The sequence below is a fragment of the Podarcis cretensis genome (assembly GCF_951804945.1).
Source record: "Podarcis cretensis genome assembly, chromosome: 1".
NCBI classification, from domain to species: Eukaryota; Metazoa; Chordata; class Lepidosauria; order Squamata; family Lacertidae; genus Podarcis; species Podarcis cretensis.
This window is the reverse complement of record NC_137170.1, coordinates 77,099,864-77,126,868: the sequence shown is the minus strand read 5'-3', so window position 1 is coordinate 77,126,868 and position 27,005 is coordinate 77,099,864. Positions and strand designations below refer to the sequence as shown.

The window sequence follows — 27,005 nt, the reverse complement described above, 5'->3', positions numbered from 1 at the left end:
TGATGGTTAGAGGTATTTTTATTGAAAGTTGACAGAGATACAGGATCTATGCAAATTTTCCATAAGTTGTCTACATTCTCAGTGTTTCCATGAGGTTCCAAAGAGGGCCATTACTTTTTCCCTCCCCTCTGGGATTTACCCTGGAAGGCTCCAGGATTCATCAGGAGAGGCTTGTGTAACCTGTCTAGAACCCAAATTTCCTGATTTATAAACATTTTTGCAAGCTATTATGGGCTTCAATCAAATAAATATGAAAACAGGTAAAAATGTAGACGGCAAAGGTGTGTGTGTGTGTGTGTGTGTGTGTTGGGGGACGCAGAGTGGGGAGCGGAGAGGGAAAGAACTTGGAAGCAGTCTGAATGCAACTGATATGTTCTGCAAAGGCCATGCCTAACTCTTAGCAGCAAGCTTTTTTTTTTTAATTATTCCATTCCCTCTCTTGAGCTTCTGAAACTGTGTACAGACTTAGGGGTATATCCCGAAAGAGGTCTGCATTTCACCATGCCTAACAGGGCAATCTGCCCCATCCTCTCAGTTCAGCACTCTCAGGTCGGTTATGTTGCCTTCATCTTGGGATCACTGGTGTACTCCTTCCATTTCTCCTCCACCGCAGTCCGCCGTCCCCTCCGATTAAGCCGTGTCGTTTCCATCTCACCATCAAATCCTATTTCTTTATCATGAAAATAAATACTTTGTGTACAAAATGTAAAAGTAAAACTCTCTGCTACGTAAGTTCACATACCAGTCAGGCTATTTGGGGGGCGGGGGGGGGGAGAGAGGAGTGTCAAGGGGAGTCCTGATTGTTTCTTCGATCTGTTTGGGGTGGCGTTTGCCATTCGGAGGGAGTTGCATGGGTGTCGTCTTATTTGTTTGCGTCCCTTCTGTTAGAAACTCAATGGCAGCTTCTGGCATGGGAATTTGGGCAGCAACTACTGGCCACGGTCTAGTAGTTGGTGAGTGGGTATCGCAGAAAGATGAAGACAAGGATGATGCAGAAAGTGGCCAGTGCCGAGCTGGTAATGTTAAAAAGACGGGCAGTCTTGGCGTCTTCGACAGCACCATTCAGGTCATTGAGGAGTTTTTTATCCCGAACCTGGAAAAAAGAACAACAACAACCATTGAGCGACATGTCCAAAATGGAAGCCAAGTAATCGGGCTACAGCAAGAGCCACAGCCTGCCCAGTGATTTCTGGTGCTTCAAAGAATGTGAGTGGAAACATCTAGTATTTGTTCCTACTGCATCATATGCATTTATTTCCTCTGCCTGGGACTCCTAACTATCTCCTTTACCTTTAAAGGATCGGGACAGTACTACTGATATACTTCTTCCAGCAGGGTGAACAATAGCACTGCAAATGTGATGATGGGCGCAGGTGAGTCAGCAGCGGGGTGGGGTGGGGGTGGATATGACAGGTAGGTGCTAATTGGCTTTTCCTTGCGAGCACAGAGCAGTATAGCATTATGTGTATAGCTGCTTCCTCTAGGAAACTATGTCCATTGGTCGCAAAATTTGAGATGCAAATAATGGGGAGGGGAAGATGGAGTGGAGATGACTGGGGCATTAACCGTTGACATGGGCTGTGTGTCATGCACTGGAGGAAACAATTTGTGCATAGTTAAGACATTTCATTTCTTTAACAGCTGATGGCAAAAATCTATGGCCTTCTAAGTTAAGACTTCACCAGGTTCAGCACTGTTATGTGCTTCCTTTGTGACTGCAGCCAGGTTAATTTCCAACGCTCCTTCTGAGCAAAGCACATTATGGGAAGGGCAATATACAGTTCAGAGTAGGGGTGGTAACCCTGTCATGCACTCCTATTTCAACTGGATCATGGGTATTTATGGGAGCTGTCAGTAGTCAATTGTATATGTGTGTGTGCGTCCCATCCCTCCTAGTGAAATCTGGCAGAGGATTCCACTGCAGCAAGAAGCTGTAAGTAGATTAATATTAATAGGGTTAGGCTAATGGAGGTCTTATGCAGATCCCACGCAGTTTAACCTATAGCCACTGCAGCTAGACTTCAGGTTTCATTACTACAGAATAGATCCTGCACATCACTAGTACCAGTAACATTGCAAAAATAAAGCAGCATGCTCTGGAGCAGCCCTGCTGGTGCCTCTGTATTCTGGAATAGGTGATTGAGAGAAGGTGGCCTCTACAGAGAGAATCCAAAAGCAGTGTCACTAAGCAATTCTTTCAGGTGTGCAGAAGCTGTAGACATATGGCTCAAGCTTGACATGACTATAGTTACATTCTATATGCTAAAGGTATTCTTCTATAGTACTTTCATGGGTTATTAGAGTACCCTTCATCAGGTGCATTTCTTTGATTTGTCACACATGGTTGTAGAGCAGTGTCTCTCAAACTTTTTTCTCTGGGCCACACTTACAGAATAAAAAATTGCTTGTGCTACACTGATTTTTCTTTTGTTTTACAGATAAGAAATAGATTGGAAAACACAACCAGGATTGTCCTCAGTATCATTTGATGTTCCTGCTCTCATTTTGAAACGATACCTATCCATTTCCAGCAAATATTTTTAAAAATGTTTTGACACTATACTACACTGAAATATTGAAATGTTTCTTTGTCCTTGAATCTTCCCGCCACACTTGCCCCCCTCTCCTGCCATGCCTTTGAGAACCACTGGTGTAGAGGAAGGATGGGGGGGGGGGAACCAATGGAGTCCCATGACCATGAAATGCCAAACGTACAGCTTGTGACAGTACAATTAAAGTTTAAATATATGCACAAAAAACAATGGAATCAGTTGTAACAGCAGTAATTTGTGATAACTTAATCATCATTCCTTTGTTGGAGAATAGCAATGTTCAAGTCAGCATTAGGAGAGAGTCCTGGGAGACTGAAATGTTCTCTCACGAGTTTCTGAACGTTGCCATTCCTGATGTCAGATATGTGATCATCATCATCATCAAAGAAGACGCCGGTATGAAACTACTGAATTAGAACTGAATAAGAAGTTTGATTATATCAGTTCTGAGCATAAGTAGAGACTATGGGTTCTTGTCCCACTACAGACATTAATAAATTTAAGAATGATTAGGGTATCACCAATTACTGCTGTTGTGAATAGTCACTGGGTTTATTTTGCATACAGTTTTAAGCTTCAGTTGAGTTTTCACAGAGTGTACTATTGGCACTTCGATGCCATTAGATCTCATTATTTCCAAGTGTATATAGTGAAGTGGACTCTGGTCCACGAAAGCTTATGCCATAGTAACTGTGTTAGTCATTCAGGGGCCACAAGACTATTGCTTTTGTTGCAACACATGAACATGGCTAATTCATACTGCAGTGAGTTACTGCTTTAGTGCACAGGGAAGGCCATGTGATGCCCTTCAGATGTTGTGGTCTACAACTCCCATCAACCTGGACTGTTGATGGTTAGAGCCTTCAACACATAGAAGACACTACATTAGGTACCTCTGCCTTACTGACTCGCATCAGGTCATAAGATTGCAGTAAGAAACTGAAGCCACTTGCAATGAACCAAGCTAAACACCAGGTGTCAGTGGTGAACTATGTATGGCAAACCTACCAAGCTGTAGTGCAGCAGAGCTGCCTAGAAAGAGCAAAATGTTTTAATTGACCAAGTGTCTCCAGAAATCTTCCATGAATTCATGTAAGTCATTTTAAAAAGTGATTTCCTTTATAAATCCCTGAGTGTTTACTGCCTTGTGAACTTGACATTGCTCAATGAAGTGATGGCAACTTGTGACAAAAGCCACAAGTTCAAATATTCGGTCTGTGATTCCAGCTTGCCAATTTCCAAAGCCTGCAGCTTATTTCAGGCCACGCAGCAACATCCCGTGCATTCTAAATACATGGGATCTTCCATTTTGCTCCCCTTGCAAGGCCGTTCTTTTACAAATATACTCCTTGCTTATCACAGACTCTGCCTGCTGCCTGCTTGCTGGCACAGTTGCTATTGAAGGAAATTGCTAATGTTGACTGAACTGTAAAAGGCGGTAGGGAGAAACTGCCTGTTATGCAAATGCATATATTAACTCCCTAAATCAACTTCTTTTAAGAAAAAAATGCAGCTCCAGAAAGGATTGGCTTTCAGCAGAGAAATAGATGGATGTTTAACCCTTTCCCCACCCAGTGCTCTTTCTCAGTATCTCCTCGTTGGGGATCCAGATGTGTGTTTGCTGCACACATTCCTGGGATTCTTTTGAAAAACCATATGCTTTAAATCTATGGTGTGGACGGTGGTATCACTGCAGGTGGGGGAGTATATTTCTGTTTCTGCATTAAATTTTGAAAATTGACAATCAGAAAATGAATAATATGCATTCTGACTATATTAAGAATAACAGCATATCATTTGTTTTCATTATTTAGTTTATTCTACTTGCAGTGTCTCATTTTCTTGCAAAATGTATTTACAGTGACCAAGACTGCAGAAGTGAAGGGATTTTGTTTGTTTGCAGATAAACTTCAACAGAGTCACAGAGATTTTACAAATGCAAGCCCTTCTATCCTGAACTGTAATCATATTCTTTTATTGAAGAGGCTACATGAATTTGGTTCTAATCACCAAGACATCAATGATTATTTATTATTTACCCTGCCCTTCCTCCGAACAGCTTGCAGCAACATACATACCTCCTCCTTTTTACATTCACAACAACCCTGTGAGGTAGGTTAGACTGAGCCACAATGACTGATTCAAGGCCACCTAATAAACTCTGTGGCTGTGGGTGGGTCTCCCCAGTGTAAAGCAAACACTACTACAACTCACTGAAAACTTCAAAGATAGTCCCACTACATTGCTTTGGATGGGTCTGGATTTATTTAACGAAATTGTATTGTGGAAACCCAGCCATTTCATCTGCCTCTAGCTTTGGCCCATGGTCTTCCTTAGATTCACCACCTTTGATGAGCATCCTTTCAAGAGTCTCAAAGCAATCTTTGAGGTCAAGTTTTCTTGCCATGGAGATAGCAATAATGGGGAAAGAGCCACTTGTTGACTAGTACTTGTTGCGCAAATACAAACAGCACATAACTTTTACTTATCCCTAAATCAGAAGTGGGGAACCTGTGGCCTTCAGGATGGTGTCAGACCACCACTGCTTTCATCCCTGAGTGGCTGAGGCTGGTAGGAGGTGGAGCCCCAATTTTTTTTTGGAGGGCAGCCAATTCTCTCCCCCTTCCAATGTAGCATCATGCCTGGAGGGGGGAGCTCCATGGAGGGCATCATATGACTTCGAAAAGAGCTCTGGGAATTGTAATTGTAGTGTGAATTCTGCTGGAGAACCATAGCAGCGTAATGCATGGCATCGTATCCTACATTTGGTGAGTTATAAATCAATTCATTGGGGGGCAATTCCTAAGAGTTTAAATCCTTTTAAGTTTGTGGTGAAGACAGATCTCTTGTGCGTAGCTCACAGCCGCTACACAGTAGCAGCAGACATCTCTGCAAAAACGTTTTTAAAACACCCTAAATAATGTATTAGCTAGCATTAGTGTCAATTATTATTAGTTACATTTGTATCCTGCCCCTTTCCCCAAGGAGCTCCAAACAATATCTGTTCCTCCTCAGAAACTGAGATAGGTGAGATTGTGAGGCCAAGGTAGGCACTTGGTCAAGGCTACCAAAAAGAGCTTCATAACTGAGTGCTGGTTTGGACAGGGCTTCCCACATCCACACCCAATCCTATAATCATGACTACACCATCACTGAGGGCCCCTCCAGGTGTCCTTTTCATTGCACATCCATCATGATTTGTGTTCAGGTTGCCATTGGGACAGTTATCTATGATCTTGCTTTCAGTTCCGCAAAAGTTTTGAGTCAGACGTACGCCATTGTTTCCAACTGGTGCATGTTCCACAGTTTTCTGCTGAAACCCCCAAACTTTTTATACTACAAAGTCCCAAGGATTTTTGGTCCCACTTTTGTGCCCCCTCCAGATGACAATGATGTGGTAACACTGGGGATGCATCACACAACAACTAATAAAAGTGGTGGGCACCTAATAGACCGCTATTGCAGCACTGGTAGGTTGCAGAATTCACCCACAAACAAACACACACACACACTAGTCTGGAGGGGACCTACATGATTTCCAGGTGAACATGCTAATTTCCTTCCATTGAAAAGTGTAATGATTCAGGTAAAATAAAAGCTCTGTCTGTGGTGTTCCATTTGTGATGGCTATTCCACCTATTCAAGCAATCATTTGAGTAATGGATTTGCATGTGTAGTGAAGATGTTTGCACAGAGTTGCCTCTGTCTGATTAATACATTCTAGCACTATGTGCTTCTTTGCACTTTATTTATTCTTTTAGATCTAACAAAACTCCTTTTTAAAAAAATGTGCATCTAAAAATGTATATGTGTGTTTGGAAACATATGTGTCATAGAGATTCACTTATCTGAAATCTAGAACTGGTTGCAGCTTACCATCCAGTTTATAAGGTAAAGGTAAAGGGACCCCTGACCATTAGGTCCAGTCATGACCGACTCTGGGGTTGCGGCGCTTATCTCGCTTTATTGGCCAAGGGAGCCGGCGTACAGCTTCCGGGTCATGTGGCCAGCATGATTAAGCCGCTTCTGACGAACCAGAGAAGCACACGGAAATGCTTCCTGCCAGAGCGGTACCTATTTATCTACTTGCACTTTGAGGTGCTTTCGAACTGCTAGGTTGGCAGGAGCAGGGACTGAGCAACAGGAGCTCACCCCGTCGCGGGGATTCGAACCACCGACCTTCTGATCGGCAAGTCCTAGGCTCTGTGGTTTAACCCACAGCGTCACCTGCATCCCTCAGTTTATACTTTGTGGCAAGCCTAGGATTGCTGCCACACATTGTTTGAAAAGGTCCTTTGCCTCATTCTCTGTCTGAATCTTCTACACCTCTTCTTCCTATTGCTGTTCTTCTTTCTCCCACATTCTCTATCTATACCTTTCCTTTAACATCTGCTTCTCTGTTGTCAGACTGCTATGTCAAGGCAGTGGGTGGGGGCCAGGCCTGAAGCTATTCCAAAACTGTAGGCAGCCTGATTTTTACAGTGAAATACAGACAAAATCTCAGCACAAGTCTCTAGGAGCTGCAGGGGTACAACACTTTTGATGAAATAACTGAAAAGAACAAATGAAAAGAGCAGCTCATTTAGGACTTGCAGATGCTCATGATAATTAGGAGCATTTAAATGAAAGTGTTCTAGGAATGTACATCTCCCAGGAGCACCAGAATGAACTTTCTCCCTCCTTTTGATCTGTATCTTTGTCATTCCCTCCTGTCCTCCTTTCCCCCACTTTTCTCACATTGCTCCCTTTCCCCACTTCCTATTATTTTGAAGATTAATATGGATTATCTACCACGCTGAATGCTTTTAGGTGAAATAGTGCAGGGTATCAGCAGGGATTATAACAGAGAAAGCAGGCACTCTTTAATCAAGCTGACAATACCTTGCGTACTTTTACATGCCCTTCTGGCAACCCATGTTAAAGAACTATATGCTGCCTCCTGTCACAGCAAAGCTGTTCACACAGGTCTCTCTCATCCTCTTTTCTTCCTCAACCCCCAAGCATATTAGGAGTACAATTCTGGCACCAACATCTGCTGCTGAGTTTTGTCTGACACGAAACCAGAGCACTGCACTATTGCTATTACACTGCTACCTCTTGTGATTCCTATTTAACTAGCCATGGCCTCATGCATGCTAATCTATGCTTCCAGACAGGTGTTGCAAATGACAGCCTCAGGGGACCAGATTCAAAGGAGGAAGAGGCTCCTGTGAGTTTAATAGCTGCTTAGATAGAAAAGGGAATTCCTGGAAGTTCAGGTGGTTCTGCAGAGATGAGAAAAGCTGCCCTTGTGAAAATCCCTCTTTGAAGCTTCCTTAACCTTTGGCCACTCCAAGATGTCCTGTCTTCATATTATTGTTATGATCATTTTGTGGTTGTTTTTTTTTTTTGGGGGGGGGGGGTAAATATATATTGAGAGAATGCATTTTTAATCATGCACATCTTGCTATTAAGTGGCATTCTAGGCATTTAGGAAAATCCCCCCCCCCTGGTTTCCATGTGGTTCTGCTGATGTGCCAGTTTGTGATTATGTGGGGGTTAATAGATTCACAGCTGTGCCTTTTATTATGCAGAACTCCTGGTCAGCAGCATTTCTCAAGGTGCAACTATCTTCTTTTCCTGTTCTCATTTAGCCTTGTGTTGCTGTTCTTTCCCTCTCCGTTAGCTGCTGTTGCATAAGGATCGATAAAGGAGATCTTGGCATTGTGCTCTCACCAGGAAGATTCATGGTTTTCCTGGCACAGTGTAGACATCCTGTCCCGAGAGTTATGCACACATAATGTTTCTGCAGCATTTACTAGTAGAATAGCTGCCACAACTGGGCACAGGGTAGGCTGTTGACAGATTCTCAATTATCTCTAGTGAACTACTTCTGTCCACTGACTCTGTCTACCTGATATAACCCTATCCACCCAGACATAAATGCAGCACAAACCAAGGGTTTGTTCCACGCAAACTTAATTATACACCCCCACCCACCCACCCACCCACCCACCCAATCTCCATCCTTATCTCGCCACATTCAAGTTGTTTTCAAACAATATAAATAACCATAAGATCACACCATAAAAATAATTAAAGCAACAGTCATAACCAATCGATACGTCAACGCACACACACAATATTAGCCAACGCAACACAAGTCAAAATCCTATTTGGGAAAGTCTGCCTAAACAAAAAAAACAAAAACAAAAACACTCTCATGCAACACCCTAGCAGGGATGCACAGTGGCAGATCTCAGCGTGATCCAGAATTAAGGGGCCACTGCCAAGAAGGTAGGACCACTTACTGCTCTCATAAAGAGGCACCTAGATGATCTTAAAAGGTAAAGAGATTCCTAAGGGCAGAGATTATCTGAGATATACCAAGTCCAGGTCATGAAGGACTTTGTAAATTAAAACCAGCATCTCTAATTCAAGGTAATAGGTAGTCAGTACCTCTGCTGCACAATTACTGCATTGGCCTGAATATAAGTCTCACTTTTTTTTTTCAGATTCTGACTGTGAAAAGTTACAGTGCGGCTTAAATTGGATTTTACAATATTGCTGCTGAAACAGGCATACAGTAAAACAGAACGGGTGTGAGTGCCTGTGGAATTTTAAGGGAGCGGCTTATATTTGGGTATTGTATTTTTTTTTCTTTTTTGCCCTTGAATTTTAAAGGTGCAGCTTATATTTGGGTGCGGCTCATATTCGGGCCAATATGGTAGTTGAATATTAGACTCCCACCTACCTAACCCAGCAAGAAAGTGGACTGTGGCAATGCATGTAAACTAAAGCCTCTGAGATATCATTGCCTGTCCAACCTAGAACAATTAGATGGCAACCAACATTTGCACGAGATTCCAGGCTTCCATCCTGACTTGATAATGATAGTGCAATCCTGCATGGGTCTATTCAGAGTTAAGTACCATTGCTTTCAATGGGGCTTACTCCCAGGTAAGTTTGTGTATATAGGATTGCAGCCTGAAATATCTTGAAACACTGAATTCACGATGAGGTTGCTGTTTGGAGACAAGCATTCCTATGATCCCTGATCTCTCTCATATTATTTGCAGGTGCTGAAAAGAGTAGTGCAGATACATGTTTTCTTTTAATCACCCCTTTTCCCAAAATGACTTCAAATAACGTTATGCTTCTAAGGGTGAACTCTTATCAAACCTCAAAAACCCCCAATATATTTGTCCTTGTAATAAGGCAATGAAAATGGAATGGAGAGCTGAGACACAGATTCCTAAGGCCAAATGTTTCCCAGAGCTTGTAACGTGATTGTGGTAAGTGCACAGAATTCAAAACTAGACCCAGACTTTCTGAAAAGGTGCCATTTATTAAATAAATTAAAGTAAAACCTCTGGGGATCCAGTTTCCATTATGCAGCCTTTGGGTTTTCAAGAGATCAGCAAGCAGAATAAAACGATCAAATCTCATTTGATGAATTTACATCCTACTTAAAATGCAAAGGCACATCTGTATGAGAGCCTCACTCGCTTCCAGTTCAATGCTTTAGTGCCAAAAAGGAAGTTTAAAACTAGTCTGCTGAAAAAGAAGAGACAAATGTTATAGAAGCCAAGCCAAGCCCCTCCCCATATCTCCCTGTTTCCATGACTTGTACAAACAATGTGTTAGAACCCCAATCTGCATATACATGCAGGTAAGGAAAGGGTAGAAAACACATAAGAATGACCTTGCTGGGTCAGGACAAGCCTATTTTCCAGCATTTTGTCTTCAAGGGTGATTGCTCAAGATACCTATGAAAAGCTCACAAGCAGGACATGATAAAGATAGTCATCTCCATTTATCTCTCATCTGTTGATCTGATCAGAGGTGAACGACCTCTAAATGTGGAGCTTCTGCTTTTAGTGTTAGCTTAGAAACTACTGATAGGGCTTATGCTCCATAAATTCACCCAATGCACTTTTAACGTTATCTGTAGTTGTCCTCATTGCTACATACTGTGCAAATGAATGCCATGGGCTAGTTCTGTGTTACACAGAGTACTAGTCTGAAATGGTAGGAATACACCATTGCTTCTGTTTATTACAGGCATGGCAATAACCACATATGTATTTACTGAAATTCACCAACATAAGAAACACCAGGTGGAAATAGCTTCCCCACTGTACACAGAATAGATCTTAGAGCTCTGTTGCAATTAGTGTTCTAAATGCTAGCTTGCTGTGCAAATAACCAAACTTCCCTCTTTTCTGAAATATACCCAGAAATTATGTGTTAAAACTAATTTGTTTCTCCTGCTCTTCAAGATGAATACACGTAGACTGCTTACTCGTTTACTCTTTCAAAATCCTCTCTTGGCTTGCTCTCATAATTCATTACTCTCCAACTACCAGTTTCAAGGCCCGTTGTGACTTATATCTCTGCCCATCAGCTGATGATAGACTCCTCAGCCCTTTCTCCTAATTTTCTTCCAGTTTGGGACACGTGGGGTTTTCGTAGACATGAAGGGGGCTTATATTTCACAAGGTTCTGTGCATTTTCCTGCTACATGGTACCCACACTGACTCCTTGATTTTTGTGATTGTCCCTGAAGAGTGTTGGCGGATCAGTGATGATCAGAGTCAAAAGATTTGCAGCCACTACCATGGACAGCGGCACTAGAGGTCAAAAGGATAGGGTGATTGCAGGACTGTCAGTTAGATCAAGGAGTTTGTGATTTGCCTAGTCAATGCCTCTGGCATTAGATCACTTAAGGGTTCTTCTGAGATCCCAATGGCATAAGGCATAGCACTCAGACCCCAGTCTCTGCTGGGGGCTGAGACATGGGGGCTGTTTTAAATTGCTCTCCACGCTGCCAATTTATGTGGCAAGTTGTGTGTGCTGCAAATTACCATGTGGATCATTACCAGGTGGTGGAGAGAGGAATTTGTCCACATCATTGTGGAGCTGCTGCACTCAAAAAGCTTGACACATGGCAAGAACTGCCACATGGAATGATTCAGAATGGCATTCACAGCATTATTGTTCCATGTTCACTAGACCTCAGTGACTTTGAGAATGGGATGTTATGAGTTGAGAAACAATTGGAAGCACATGAGTGTGGCAGCCAAACCTCATGTTAATTGTGTTTCTGCATTTAACATGCAGGGTTGTTGTTTTTAAGCATCAATGGTGTGTGTGATGATGATGATGATGATGATGATGATGATGATAATAATAATAATAATAATAATAATAATAATAATAATATGCTTCAGGTTACATACGCTTCAGGTTACAGACTCCGCTAACCCAGAAATAGTACCATAGTACCTCGGGTTAAGAACTTTGCTTCAGGATGAGAACATAAATTGTGCTCCAGCGGCACAGCAGCAGCAGGAGGCCCATTAGCTAAAGTGGTCTTCAGGTTAAGAACAGTTTCAGGTTAAGAACGGACCTCCGGAACGAATTAAGTACTTAACCCGAAGTACCACTGTATTAAAATACTGAAATACATCAAACATTAAAAGCTCCCCTAAACCTTATTATCAAGATTGTAGCAGGCAGTGAGGAGGAACTGAACCATCTCATTCTTTCTTGCAGTCGTAAAGAAAATCTCTCTGTTCAGAAGCTATTATTTGCACTTGAAATTTAATGAGTTTAATGCCAAGTTTACTTTGGCCCTGAATGGACCTATAATAGTGGAAGCAACCAAAAAACCCATAGGAGAACCCAACTGTCCCACATATATCAAACTATGTAACCCATGAAATTATCTATCATCATGCAGTCAGAACCAGATGCATGAAGAAAGGTGCATGTTTAAGCAAGCAGCTTCATATGGCTTGCACAAGCAAGGCAAAAAAATACTGCAGGGAAAAGCACTACTCCATGCTCCACCAATACCCTCCCATAGAGCTGCAACTCAAGCAGACCTGGGGGGGAAACTACTTTCTGGTCTTCAAGAGGCAGATCCCGACCATCAGCAAAACACTTTCACTGAAAGCTGAAATACATGACCATCAGCATCATGTTACATGGAATTATATCACTTTGGGAGAAAGCTAGGTAAGAACCTTCTTCCTAAAAAAGCCAGGATTGGGGCTTTAAAAATATATCTAACCTCTTAGTGTTGAGGTCCGACAAACAACAGGGGAGCTCTGTGCTTTTGTACCACATACCACCACAACCACCCCGTCCAAAAATCTTATAAAACTGCAGGTTTAGGACAAAAATTCAGCCTGGAGATGCTCAGGATATGAAGGTAAAGGCTGCCATCATACAACATTTCTCTGGCCCCGGCACTCTTAAACCTCATCCCATATGTTGCTGCTGTGCTGATGCAAAGGCAGCTCACAGCACTTAGGGTTTTAGGAACCTGTTGAACTTAATGTCCTATACTTTATGGCCTATTTATGACAATATTTTAGCTATTCAACATCATATTTATTTTTTAAAAAATTATTTTAAGTTCTTAAATTATTTTAAGTTCCAAGAGCAAACTCTGGGGATCTTATAGCCTTCAGCATGTTGGCTACCTCTCAGCTACAATACTCTGAACTTACGTTAACACAAAACAGGTTTTTTCTTCTTCAAGAGACAGCCTCTAGTTGTATTTGCAACTGAGGCCCCAATTAATTTTGCTTGAGCAAACATGTAGCCCCAGTGATGTTAGTAGGCCAAAGTTCTTCACAGAAATTGCTGTTGTGGTCTGAGTACTGCCTGGAGTAAACTAAGGTACTTCTCAATTAATATACACTGCCCGAGCTTACACAGCACCAGGGGCTATGTCAAGTAAATAGCCATGCACAGCACTTGATCTCCACTTATGCAGTTTCTTATCACTTTATTCCACTTTAATCAACTTTTGATTAATCTGTGGTCATTGAAACGTATTGTGTTTGAGATGAAATCACACGAAATGAAAAGCTGTTATCTGTAGTGATCAATCTGTGATTCCCACACACAAGCTGTCACTTGAAGTTTAGTTAAATCAGTCTTAGGATGGTCTATAGTAAATTGGGACAATGCTTCCACTTTTCAATACCACTGTCAGGTTTCCCAAAAGATAAAAAATAAGATGTAGTCGTAGCTGTTGTTTTTGATTTAGATAACCTTCTACTGGCCTAGAAGTATGCAAGCTTCTCTCCCCCCAATGTAGGGGGAAAAGAGACAGTAGTGAAGATTTCATATTGTCATTCAAGGCTGTAGTGCTGGGGTGCTCCTAGGCCTGTTGCTCAGTCTGGAGGGTTAACCTATAGCATTGGTCAGACATGCTTTTCACCAGGTCCACCTGGTCAGAAAGCTGGCTATAGATCTGGTGGCATGGTTCACACCTTCTCTTTGTCACGGTACAATGTAATACACTCAGCACACTGCTGCCCTTGATAATCGTCAGAGAGCGCTAACTGCTGCAGAGCGAAGCCATCCCTTGATGAAACTAGGCAGCAGGAGCATATTAAACCAGTGAGAACTTGCACTGTTTCTCTATGGGATCCCAGACACAATTCAGGCGGCTGGCTTTGATTTATGAAATACTTAACAGCTAGGGGGCAATTTAGCTATGTATCCATTCTGTACTTCTCATCCTGTCTTATCATTAGGATGCCTAAGGGCATTTCAATGCAAACAGTGCACACCTCAGTCACCATTTAACTTACTATCTATTGCAACTTATTCTGCAAGCAAGTCCAGTGAGTATTGTGCACAGTCAGGATCTGCTTTCTCTGTCCCCATCCCCATTATCCTCTATGAATTAGAAGGAGACTGTCAGGGTTTAACATTGTGTGTGGCACTTACATGAGCACACCAGGCTCCCTGTTGCAGACAATCACCTTCCAGCTTCTGGAGGGTGACCAGGGCAGCAGTGCATCAGGGCAAGGGAGAGATGCTTGCCTGACCCCTGATCACTGCTGTCACTGCGGCATTTCAGGAAGGGAAGGAGTAAGGTGGCTTTGAGATGGGCATTATGCGTATGCACTTACGGAATCTATCTGGTGCTGCTGTTGGTGTGCTTGCACCATGCTGACCTCATCACTACCTTGCTCCTCACCCTTCCTGGTACATCACAGTGATGACAGTGATAGGGGGTCAGGTAAGCAGCACAGTGCTGCCAATAACTACCGCAGGACAGAGTTGGTGCACTTTATCCCCATTCTCTCCCATCACATGTTGATTTAACATAGGAAGCAAGTGCCTGAATAGGATTAGGGCAGTGGGAGGATTGCAAGACTTGAAAAACTGGACTGTACTCTAGCACAGTAGAAAAGGAGGGAGTGGATACATTCCAACAAATATATAAACAGACACTTACTTTAGTTTTTCAGGCTGCCCTCCATGAGAGAAAAGGATGGAGCAGAAATCTGAAACACGTTCATCACTCACCAAAGTGCTCATTTTGCTATACACTCTGCCTCTATCTATTCCACAGACCCTGTGCATAAGCCACAAATGCAATGGGCACTGCCTCCTTTGTCACTCTCTTCCTGTGCCTTTGAAAAATGTTGTGCTTGCATTTTTTCCATTTCTCTCCATCTCTTCCCTGCTATAAAATCAGAGCCGCAAGAGAGAGAAGAGCCCTATGGGCTTGCTGCAGGAATTACTGACAGAAAATCTTCTGACCTGTGCCATGCAGAAGGTCAAAATAATTGACCATAATAGTCCCTTCTGGCAGTGAGAGCTATGAAGATACAGAAACTGTCTAGCCCACCACATGCTCCTGCTGACATTCCTTATATTGCTCTTATCAGTGCACAAGGCAGGTTGTTTCATTTATTTCTCTGTTATAACAAACACCAGCGGTTCCATGAACTGACAGACATCAACACTACCTTAATGATCAGCTTGTTTCTCTTGCCTTAATTTTAGCCATTTTCTTGGATCTTTAGAATTGCTCTGTTCTGAAAGAGTCAATGGGCGCTATAGATTTTGAGTGCTTTTGGTAAACAGACTTCTATCTATATCCCTCTGGAGGATTCCAAACATTTATTTTACCACTAAGGTTTACATCCAAATGACATTTACATGCAGTAAGCATAGCTCTGATCCTGCATGGAGTATGGAGTATGGAGTATGGAGTACCTCCTTCAACCTTCCATCTTTACTGAAGCCTGCACTAAGCACTTCTGCATCTTCTGCATGAAATTTTTATGGAGCTTTTGACTGGCTAGCTCTTCTTCAAAGCCTAGATTATAAACCTGAGGAAATGAGAGGTTATAAGGACTGTAAGAATTGGAAAACTACATATCATCCAAGACACCTGTTAAGGATTTTCTCTCTCTCCTAAATGAACAAGTCTAGCTCATGCTGACATTTGTAGTTATTGGGCTGTAGATTTCAGAATATCTGGCTTAACTCTTTGCCCATAGATGAAAGCATTCTTCAAACTACTGTTATGGTGCACAAGAGTCCATTTTATTAAAACAATAAATAAATTGGGGTGAAGGATGAAAACAAGCTATTCCAAGACCTATGCTACAAGAATCTTCTAAAGAAAACTTTCCTTTCTAACCCAACGTCAACCCTTTGCTGCCTGTTTCAATGTACAGACTTATTCCTTTAATTAACCAGGCATTTAAATCATGGGTTAAGATGAACAAATTGCCAATACATTATTTGCACTGTGTATTCAGCATGCAACTTTTTCATTGACTTCAGATTAAATTGCTGCACTTGCCCAAATGTTCCAGTTCTCTGAGCGATGTGAAATTTCAGGTGCGAGCAGTTACCCATTTTTGTGTTTCTTTGGCATGAAGTCACTGGGGCTTAAGACATTTTGTAATGTTTGTATTCATTTTCAGCTATACATGGTGAGCATAGATGGAAGAGTTCTGCTTAACAACTCCAACAGACACTCAACATTCATCTGTCTCCACATCAGCTTCAGTGGAGCAGGCTGCATCCTGAGATGTTCCAGATCTCCAGTTCAATTTTCTGTCTTCTGATCTGCCTGGCTCAAAACTTTAAGTCTCATAATTTTATTTTATTTTTATCAGACACTAGTTTACTCACTTCTCTTCCTGCCATAGTCAGAGGAAGAAGACTAAGTACCGGTAATTTCTGCCCGTCGCCTATGCCTTTCTTGGTCATCTTAGCTCCCACTGAGACACACCAGTTGACAATGGAGTGCACTTCCAGGGGTGAAATCAAACCAGTGGAGAATCACAATGCCTGCTGTAGCTGCAGAGACTGGTAAATGCTGCCTCCTGCATTGTTTTTGCTGTGTTAGAAGAACTGGTGTCCTTCCTGGGGCAAAAGCCTGAGCAGTGTATATGGAGGTCCTGGGCTGTCCAGGCCTCGGTGATGTGGTCCAAAGGAAAGCAGAGCAATACATTTGGCACCAGCTTGGCTGCAGGAGTTTCCGGAAGGAGGCGTACAAGGCACCATCCAACAGTCCTAGGGACTCCACTCCAGATTTGTGTAGGGTTTACTCCTTAGCCTTTTCCTCTCTCCAAGATGTCCCAGAGCCAATTGGGGAGTGGGGTCAAGGGCAGGAAAGCCCCATTGCCATAGCAGAAGTTCCTGCACAGGTTTCCACTTGTAAGTTGAATCCAGCCTATTGAATTTGGTGATATTATTAGAAGATTCCCAACTTCTGTCAAAGGTCTTTTAAATCTTGTATGCAATTATCCTTAAAAGGATACATCAGCAAAACAAAATAATTGTTTCTAAAGCACCTTGCCATAACACAAAGCAGAAAACTTTGTGAAATATAAGAGGCTCCAGAGATGATTGAATTGGACTCAAGGCTCATTTAATGCTTGTCTACACAGAGTAATAAATTACCCTTCACTATTTTTACTACCACCTCTTAGGACTTCTAATTGACATGTCTGCTTTAAAGGAACACTATTGTTTATCCAAATCTATGTTTCGCTAGGTCTGAAACCAAAATGGTATCTCCAATTTCGCAGCTCATGATCTGCAAAAAGGAGCAGTAATTCTTGGGGGTGGGGGCACTGCAGATACGCTTAAAGTATCTACTATCATCCCATCTGCAGTCCTGATGACAACTGTAGTTTCTAATTCTGACTTGCAGATCAACCACAGTCAGCCCAGTTGGATCCAGGGGTGGGGGAATTGGTACAGATGAGAGGAGCATGGGTGGGGGGAGAATCAGAGGGCGTGTGCAACCTGAAGGTAGCCAGACCATGATTTGGCATCAAATGCAAACCAACCCAATGACTGCCAACTCAATTTAAGATGCATTATACCATTCTGAAAATAACAGAAATGAAAAGTACTTTTACATTTCCCTAATCAAATGCTTCGAGAATACTGACATTTTTAAAGATCATCGAATCATCATAGAATTGCAGAGTTGGAAGGGACCGTGAGGGCCATCTAAGTCCAAACCCCTGAAACACAGGAATCTTTTGCCCAATGTGGGGCTTGAACCCACGACCCTGTGATTAAGAGTCTCATGCTCTACCGGCTGAGCTATCTCTCAAGGGACATAGATGTATACAGATTTATAACAAAAGGCCATATGTAATAATTGCTGGGGTACATGGAGATTAGCAGCTGCTCTATGTTGGGGTTGGGTCAGAGGCACCTCAATGGGTGGATTCCCTTAACGTGACTTAATGTGTGAGGGAGGCTTTATTCTGAAGCGAAAGTACATGTTTACTGGCCAGTATGAGGGACAGTCCATCTCAGCACCCTCTGCACAGAGATGCACTGTACTATCTGCAGAGAGGCTGGGCAACAGTTCTATTAAGTTCCCCCATTACCTTCACTCTCTGCTTTCAAGAGTGGATTCTATGTCACCTGACCCCAGTTTTATTGACCAGAATTTGTTTCTTTTCTTCCACGTAAAAGTCAATAGCTGCCACTGACTTCTATGGGAGAAAGTATGCAAACACGGAGCCCCCTACCTCGCCTTACCTCAAAAACTGCTCATCCCAGTGCATGGTGCAGGCTTTGCAACCTCTCAAGTGTACGTCAGACTCAAGTCCCACCTTTTTAATTAGTTAAAATAGTTTATCATTAATGCTGTTGCCACTGTCGTCATCATCTATCTACCTTTTTTTCCTGTTAATTAGGCAATAATAAAAACATATGAAATACAACATAAAATTAGCAATAAACCACAAGCAGAAGAACTGCAAAAAGAAGCTAGCAGCAAAATAACTTAAAACAATGAGTACCAGCAGATTAACTACAAAAGCAGCAGTGTCAAACAACAGGCAGCTAAAATACTCTATTCCCAAAATGCTTAGGGGGGTTATAATAAAGAAAAGGCCTTTACATTCCTCTAGAAAAACTGGCAAAGAAAAAAAAGATAGAAAGACCTATTTGGGGAGAGAATCACCATGCCTGTGGAGCAACTGCTGAAAAGACACACTTTTGTGTAGAGAACTTGTGTGGAGAATTTGAGCTAGGGATGTATCATTCAATTTAATAAGCCTATTTTCTTCTTGATAGCTATGTTAACATTTCAAATGACTTCTAAGTTGTTCTAATTTTATTTCTAATTCTTCTTCATTCTTTATTATTATTTATTGTTATTAATAATGAAAAATCTTAATAAATAATGGTATGATTCACCACCAAAGTTTCATTCCGTACATAAAATTGTGCATCTCCACCTCAGGTTCCTTCCCACTTCTTGGGTTTTGTGGCTCACAGTCTCCAAATTCCTCTTGCTGCCTAGCCCCTTCTGTTGGTGCCAAGACTACTGTGACTTTAAGGCAGGGTTTGTGCGAGAGGGGTTTTTTTAACCCCAAAATCCCATAGGCCGTCTTAACTTTGCCTATGTGTGTTTTCTTTCCTTCAAGCTACGTGCTCTCCCGAGGCCTCTTCTTCCCACGAGGTAAGGGAACTGCACACACACATTTCTCTTGGGCACAGAAAAGCCATCCCAATAAAACCTAAAATGTGTTTGGGCTGTCCCTGAATTTGCAAAGAAACTGCCTCTAACCATGAGCACAATGCATTTCCTTTGCCAGTGAACAGCTGTAGCATATCGGCAGCCCCCTGCCCCACAAAATACTTAGAACGAAGGTTTACAGATCATATGCCTGGCATTACATTCACACAGATGAGTTCCAGAACTAGTCTTTTTTGGAAATGTCCACACTTCCCCCCCCAACAAAACACATAATGAGAGAATAAGAAACTCATCTCCACAATAACCCATTTCTGGGTTTCTCCCTTAGAAACCTTTTCCAACATTTCTGTCAAAACCCAAACCTTGACCCTTTGCCCTCCACAGTTAAGTTCTCTGTTCTTTGTCTCCAACCCATTGCATAAACACAAGATGCCATCTAGGGCACAGTGAGCTCTAGGTTTAAGGTGGTCAGCTGCAAAGTGCCCTCTGCTGAACCTCTCCCTGTGCTGATAGTCATGCACAGCATTGTATTTTTCCATTGTATTATTGTTATTAATTCCACCCAACAACACACATCTCAGGTGTCAAAGGCCAAGGCAAGAGATGCATCTTCAGCATACAACAAGAGCTGTCTACTGAAGGTGCCAGCTGCAACTCTGATTCCTCTCCCCTTAATCAATTTAATATCAGGATTTTCCTCATTTTTCTTGTCCTTTGGGGCAAGGGTGTGAAGATTTGTCAAATTTCAGCTCTTTAATATCACCGTGACAAGTGAAGGTCAGGTTTCCTAGCAATGGTGCCATATAAAAAATAGGCAACAGGTGCTTCAGAAGCTGCCACATGCTGCCATCTCACTACTATCCATGCTCCAAGGTGGACCAACAAGGGCACATAAAAAGGCATTCTCAGTGGCTTCCCCCTTTCCCTTGAATGCTGTTGTATAACAATTTTGTTTGGGCTGGCACTGGGGGAAAGGGAAGGAAACATAGACAACCAGGGTAGCACACACTGTTCTGCAACCTCTTCAGAAGCACCCCATAGATTCTGATCCTTTTTTTTAAAAAAAAAAAAAAGGCAGCATGTATTGCTAATGCAACTACATGGTAGACTGCCAGCAATAAGAATTTGCTGCAAAGATTGTCACCGAGGAACTTCACGCATAACTAATGCCCGGCATACTTTATACCACTCTCCCTATCATTCATATTGCTTGTTCTTATTTAGTCTTGTATTTTCCCCGTTCTTGCTCACTTGGAAATTTGCTTAAAAGCAGAAGTGTTCACAGAAGTTTTACCAAAAGCCATAGGAGGACCATTTGCCAGTGCTGTGTCAGGGACCCCAGGGCCTGATTCCCCACCTTATCACCTGGCCTGGTCTCTACCTGCAGCCTGGCTTGGTCAGGTGGCTGCAACTGTGTGCGCTCAGACCTCAGATCAAGGAAGAGAGTGGTGATCTGCAACATCAGCCCCTGGAAGTAGTGGGCAGCATGACACATCTGGGAATGGCCAGGTCTGGCATAAACAATGGGAGCTTGGACTTAATTGACTCTTGCCTGGTAAGCAAAATATCCTCTGTGTGCTGCACTTCAGGCTTCAGCTTCCAACCTCAGCAAATGACATTGGGCACCTTGGAGCAGAGAACATTCCTTTTGCTCCAGGTCTGGTCAGCTGGCCCTCTGACGGCCCTGGCATGTTAGTCCTGTTTGCAGGCAGATTACTCCTGAAGCACTGAACCAAAGACATGCTGGATGGGCAGAAAACCAATGAGGACTAAATAAGGTCCAATGAGAAATGAGAAGGTCAAATACACAAGAGCTAGAAAGTGAAAAACCAAGATGTCACCTGTGGAGATATGCCCTATTGTTTGAAAATTAGTAGGATATATGCAATTTGGGTTTCAACAGAATATGGGATACTTTGATAAGGGCCATGGCAGGACAGGACAAGGAAGAAACTAAGGCTTGAGCCATGGTGATTGAAGGAAGGATAGAGAATAATAGCCTGAGAATAAGGAAGTCCGAGTATGGCCCAGAAGCTTGGCACACCAAACTGAGGTCAAATTCAATCTTCACCTCTCTACTCCCATGGCTACAAAAATTTTAGTGCATTTTGATCTGCACATTTTTCAAACTTTTGTCTTTTACAATGAGAGCTTGAAATATGACACACCCCCCCACAAAAAAATGCCACACTGAGATACACAGAAGGCCAGCCTGTTGTGCTACATTGTCTTGCCTTTGCCCAAAGTTAACACAGAACAGCCACGGCCTGTTTGCTCTGACATTCTTTCCCATCTTGCAAGACGTTTGTGAGGAAGGCAGATAATGGTACCAAAAACCCCCAGCAACCCACCAGCAACCCAGCTGGAGGATTAAACTTGCAACAAGGGGGACTTTGTGAGCAGAATGACCTTCCCATTTCTAAAGGAGACTCTGCTCTCAAAGTTTTGAAGCCATGTTTTGAATGGGGTGGGGGTGGGGTGAGCCATATAACTTTTGAGCCGCCTGCCAAAAAATTGCTAAGCCCTTGTAGAGCTGTTGGCACACAACAGCCTATTAACTGCATCCGACCTCCCAAAATCTCTTTCATGAGACTGAGGGAGGCATCTACAACCCTATTTCACATGTAGTGAAATGGAGAAATACAATAACACAAGCAAAGGAGGCAAGTTATTCAGCCCCCAAATAATATTTTTTTCAGAGGGGTTTGTTAGAGCAAAGTCAGGTATTTGGTGGCCAGCTTGTAATACCAAAGAGACTGAGGGTGCAGCTAGCTTGGAAACAACCCTATTGCTCTCTTGTGGAATTCACGGTCGCTGGAGTTATATGCAATTAATTGATCTATTTCTGTGATGAAATCCCTCTGAATAGTGTAAATGCTGTCTGCCAAAACACATCCGTTATATTCCCCTCTGGACCTCAGATATATTAGAGGCTACACAACAGCCCCTGGGCCTTCTTTATCCCCACATCCAGAGAGCTATTTCCCCCCCCCCCCATGTAAAAGGGGGAAGTCGCCATCCATTCTTCCTTGATAGATGATCACAATTTGCTTGTTGGCTGCACCGAGCAGTGAAATCCTGGAGCCCAGCTGGCTCATATTCACCCTGCAGTTATGAGGAATAATTACAGCAGGTCTGGTGTGCTCAGAGGGTAGTGTTACCTTAGAAAAGGTTACACAAGCTAGAGAAGCTACATGGCCAGAATTTCATCTCCCATCCCTGCCATCTCCATTCCTGTTTTGACCAAGCAAGCCAAAAGGCTTTTATAGCCTTTTAACTGGCTGTAGGTTCCCTTTAACTCAATTGCCTGAGTGCATCATCTCCTACATGTTTGCTGATTTCCCTTTTTTATTTTTAAATCAAAGCTCCCATTTCTAGAGCCACCTTCCTTGCCCATATGACATGTACCATCCCCTCTGTCTTCCACCACTCCAGCCAGCAATCTTGCTCTCCTAGAAGGTCTCCATTGCTGACCTTGTAATTTACAAGGCCCAAGGGAGAGTGAAGCTTGAGTTGCTTTCCTCCTCCTTGCCTGGGTATTCTAAACAGCAGCAGAACAGCAGCTGTTTCTTTCACCCCCTTCTTGCTCCCACTTGCCAAAGGAAGAAGCTGGCCTAACGCAGCAGGGGTTATAAGAGACCTAGAGGTCCCCCAAAGAGCAGATTAAGGAGCTGACAAGCGATTCATCTCTGCTTAAGGCTGCTTCCCAAGGGTTTCTCAGGTCTTCCGGTTTGCAGCTGCTGCATTCATCAAATGATTCCTTTCCATCGAGAGCCAATCAGATCCCCAAAACAAAAAGGCTTCGAATCACTAAGGGTCAGATGCCAATGCCACAAGTTCATAAAAAGGACTCCCGCTGATTCTGATTAGATTCTTATGAAGCATTCTTCCGTGGAGCTCTTAAAATATTGTTTTCAAAGATTACCCTTTGCTGAAACTAAGCCACATTCTCAGCTTGCAGAAATATTCACCGTCCCTCCACTGCAGGCAACAGTATTATTACATGCTTCTACATCAGTTGGACTCCAGATGTTCACACAACAGTGATGCAACAAATTCAAGTATGCATCTACTTGGAGAACTTCTACTTGGAGAATCCAAACCACATTTCTAGCTTTCATGAGGGGCAAACATTCTAAAACCTAGCTGTGCCAAAATATTCTAGCCTGTTAAACTGGGAAACAATTCAGTAAAAGCTGTATTAAAGTTTTAAAAGTCCTGCATGAACAGATAATGCTTCATGGAATGTGAGTGTTAGTACAGTCCTGTTAGCACGAAGTTAAAATCCCTAGTCAGTCATAGATTCACTGGAAAGCCAGAGAAAGCCACAATTTCTCAATCTCAGATTATCATCTGCAAAAAAAGGAGGGATATTAATAACCTACCTCATAGGACTGTTGTAAAGAATAATCCAATACTATTCATGAAGGGCATTACAAGTAATGTAGAAAATGACACAATGATGGATGGTGATGGTAGGGATGGCGATGGCACGAAAGAATCCCTAACTCACCAAAATACTTTTAATTACATTTCTCCCCCTGGCTAGCTCTTTGTCTGCCAGTTGTAAAACTCATTTGCCAACCTTATTAACCATGAAATCGGAAGAGAGATAATCACAAATCTTCAGCAACAGCCAAAGCCAATTCAGATCTATAATGGCTGATTCTTTTCATCTTACCCATCCGGATTCCTATATTATTTTCATATAAGAATGCCTGCAGGTTATTAGAATGCTCCTTTTCTTTATTCTGTTGGATGCCATTCACAAACCAAAATATTCATGCTCCACAGCGAAAACATTCGTGCCCCACAAACCAAAATATTCATTCCCCCCTGGAGAGAAAGTACTTCTCCTGAACCCAACACATTACGCCTGATAACATGCAAGAAAGAGCAGTTCTCATCAGAGAGCTGCAGTAAATCAGCTTCACTATAACGAGCCCAGGTGGAGGGCACAGACTTTCTCCAGCTATGGCCCCAGAGAGCCTCACTAAAAAGGGCTGAGATCGGTACTTACTTTCAGAGAATATGCCAAGGCAATGAATCCCAGACAGCAGAAATTGAGGTATACAAAGTTGAAGATGGACCAGAGATAGTAATCATTCACCTCGGTGGTGTCTGGGTAGATTTCAATCACCGTGGTGGGGTTAGTCATCGTCTTCTTCTCTACAGAGTGTTTGCATTGGACAGGTGGCCGCAGGCTGTCCCCTTTGCAGCTCTTGTTCTCCATGAGGCAAACGGCAGAAGAAGGAGACAGGACCGGCGATCCTTGCTGTGCAGGGGGCGTCTTGGAGATGCAAGCAAAGCACCCCTGCTGGGGGGCGTGGGGGGGTCTTCGAGTCCAAAAGGCCCCGTCAAAGGGACATGGAGGGCCCAAGGGGGGTTCCTGTGGTCTCTCCGTGGTGGCAGCCCCCAGTTTACACAACTATATCCCAGCAAAGTGTGATCCCCTGAGAAAGACGGGGAAGAAGGAGGCAGGCAGGCAGGCAGGCAGGGAGGATCAGGAAGGAGAAAGAGGTGGGAGAAAAACAGAGAGTGCAAGGATGCAGGAATCAGAAGGGAAGAAGAAGAAGAGGGGGAAGAAGAGGATTAAGGCAGAGGATAGGGCAGTACACAATTGGGGAGGAAAAGAGGAGCAGAGGAGAGGGAGGATAGCGTATCCAGGCAGGGAGGGAAGAGAGAGAAGACTGTTTACACACATGTACCAACCGCCAAGGAGTATTTCTCCGGCACACTGAGCAGTCATTAATGTATGCAGCAGTGTAACAGTTCCTGGTCTCCCTGCAGCTGGGTGTCCCAGCTCCCTCCCGCAGTCTGCTCCGCTTCCCCTCCCTCGCCTCCCACACAGAGCAGCCCCAGAGTTCATCAACACCCCGGGAAAGGCAGGGGAGCTTGACCCATCCGTCTCCTGCTTTCTCCCTCTCTCTTTCTCTTTCTTCTTCTTCTTCTTCTCCCCCTCAACCCCATTCCCCACTGTCTTCTGTTGATCCCTGCCAAAGTCCTTTGCGGTATTGTCTGACAACAACAACTCCTCTCTGTCATTCCCTCTCTCTTGCCCCTCCTCACTCACTCAACTCAGCATCAGCTTCCTAGACACTATCAATGAAGATGAGGATGGATTTTTTTAAAAAGAGAGAGAGAGAGAAAGAATTCCAAAGAGAGGAGCCTGGGCTGGGACTAGCAGGCAGTTCCTCAAACCGATCCGCTGCCGGCGTCCCCCTCGCTGCCTCCCCCCACCCTCCCTCCCTCCCGCGGCGACCCTTCTCCTCCTCCCCTCCGTCCATCTCGTCATCCGAGCTCTCCTGTCCCGTGCCAGGATCGAAGCCGGGTGCTGGGAGCCGGGCGGGCGAGGAAAGCGAGTCTGTCGCGGGAAGAGGCTGCACAGCTGCGACAGATCAGCCCTGCCTCGTCTGTCTTTTGGTCTCTCTCTCTCGATTTTGCTGAGTCCTCATCTTTGCTGGATTCCTGATGTAATTGACTTTCCCTCCCACCCCCCTTTCACCTGTCAGCAGTTTTCCCGTTTGGACAATGTCGCGCGGTCAGGGGTGGCTGTGGGAAGAGGAGGAGAAAGGGGGGGGAGAAGAGGAGGAGCAGGGGGGTGTCAGCCTCAAAGAACCCCCCCCTCTCTCCCTCCCTCCCTATCCCACACGCTTTCCAATTGGGAAAAGCAGCCTGCTGATAGCCCCACGCTTGCTTGCCTGCCTGCCTGCCTGCCTGCCTGCCCATCTAGCCGCCCATCCATCCATCTCCGGAACAGAGGAGGAGGAGGAGGAGGAGGCGAGACTACTCACAAGGAGGGACTCGGGGAGTTGCTGCGTCTCCAGCTCAGCACTGCCTCCGGCTCTTCTTCTTTTCCCACAACTGGAGTTGGTGGAGGAGGGGAGAGGGGAGCGGGGACAGCAGGGGAGGGGAGCGGGGAAGAGGTCAAGCGGCATCTCTCTCCCCTCAATTCCCAATCAGGGCAAGGCGCGCGCACACGCTCATTAGAGCCTTGAGGCTGCCCAGCTCCACTTCACCTCGGCCAGGCGCGCTCGTTGGTGTGCGCTCGCGCGCTCTCCTCCCCTGCTGTCGCCCTTCTGGCCCCAAGCGCGCGGGGTGTGTGTGTCTGTGTGTGTATTCGCGGGCACGCGGGCGCGCACGCGGCGACCTTCTACACGGGAGCCCAATAATAATAATAATAATAATCAAATCTCAAACCTACTCAACTCCCACCTACCTTGTGGAAACGCGGGCCGCCCCCCGCATCCAGGCGCAGGCATCGCCAGTTGAATGCCTTCCAGTAGGTCCACAGCGGTGTTTCAGAAGCAGCGGGGAAGCTGAGGGGCCACTTGTGTCCGAGGCGTGCACAAAGTCCCTCAGGCAGCAGGCCCGGCCCGGGCCTCCGTGACCGACGCGCATGCAGACAGGGGCACGCCGTCCAACATGGAGGTGCGTGGCCAGCAGCACTGAGGGACTCCTGGCCACCCCCGCCCCGTCCCCTTCTTCAGTCTCCTGTGGGGAGGAGGGTGTTGTCCTGCTGACGCGAGCGCCGAGGGGCAAGGGGCGCTCTGTGCGCTCCAGTCATGGGGAAGAGATCGAAATTGGATAAAGATCGAATGTCGCCTGCGCGGGCGGGCGGCGGACACACGCAGACACGTATCTGTACAGTCGTGTCAGAAGCGCCCCGCTGGCCCACAGAGCTGGGG

General features: G+C 44.2%; 1 protein-coding gene across 5 annotated transcripts; it reads right to left on the bottom strand.

The window, feature by feature from the left end:
- On the bottom strand, positions 1–27,005 carry IFITM10 (interferon induced transmembrane protein 10). 5 transcript variants are annotated; one of them, XM_079988036.1, is made up of 3 exons: positions 26,537–27,005; positions 24,338–24,770; positions 1–1,093 (listed from the first exon to the last, which is right to left on the bottom strand). In XM_079988036.1, exons 2-3 carry the CDS (start codon positions 24,548–24,550, stop codon positions 944–946), a joined length of 363 nt encoding a protein of 120 aa, XP_079844162.1. In that variant the 5' UTR covers positions 24,551–24,770; positions 26,537–27,005; the 3' UTR covers positions 1–943. The 5 variants fall into 5 exon arrangements, with proteins under 5 accessions (XP_079844162.1, XP_079844161.1, XP_079844163.1 ...); XM_079988035.1 differs by lacking the exon at positions 26,537–27,005 and adding an exon at positions 26,112–26,348; XM_079988037.1 differs by lacking the exon at positions 26,537–27,005 and adding an exon at positions 25,823–26,070.

Excerpts from the sequence above, each read along its gene's own strand:
- IFITM10 (XM_079988036.1), bottom strand. The coding sequence starts at position 24,550 with ATGGAGAACAAGAGCTGCAAAGGGGACAGCCTGCGGCCACCTGTCCAA. Across the intron at positions 1,094-24,337 it reads CCTTGGCATATTCTCTGAAA|GTTCGGGATAAAAAACTCCT; the intron begins GTAAGTACCGAT and ends TCTTTTTTCCAG.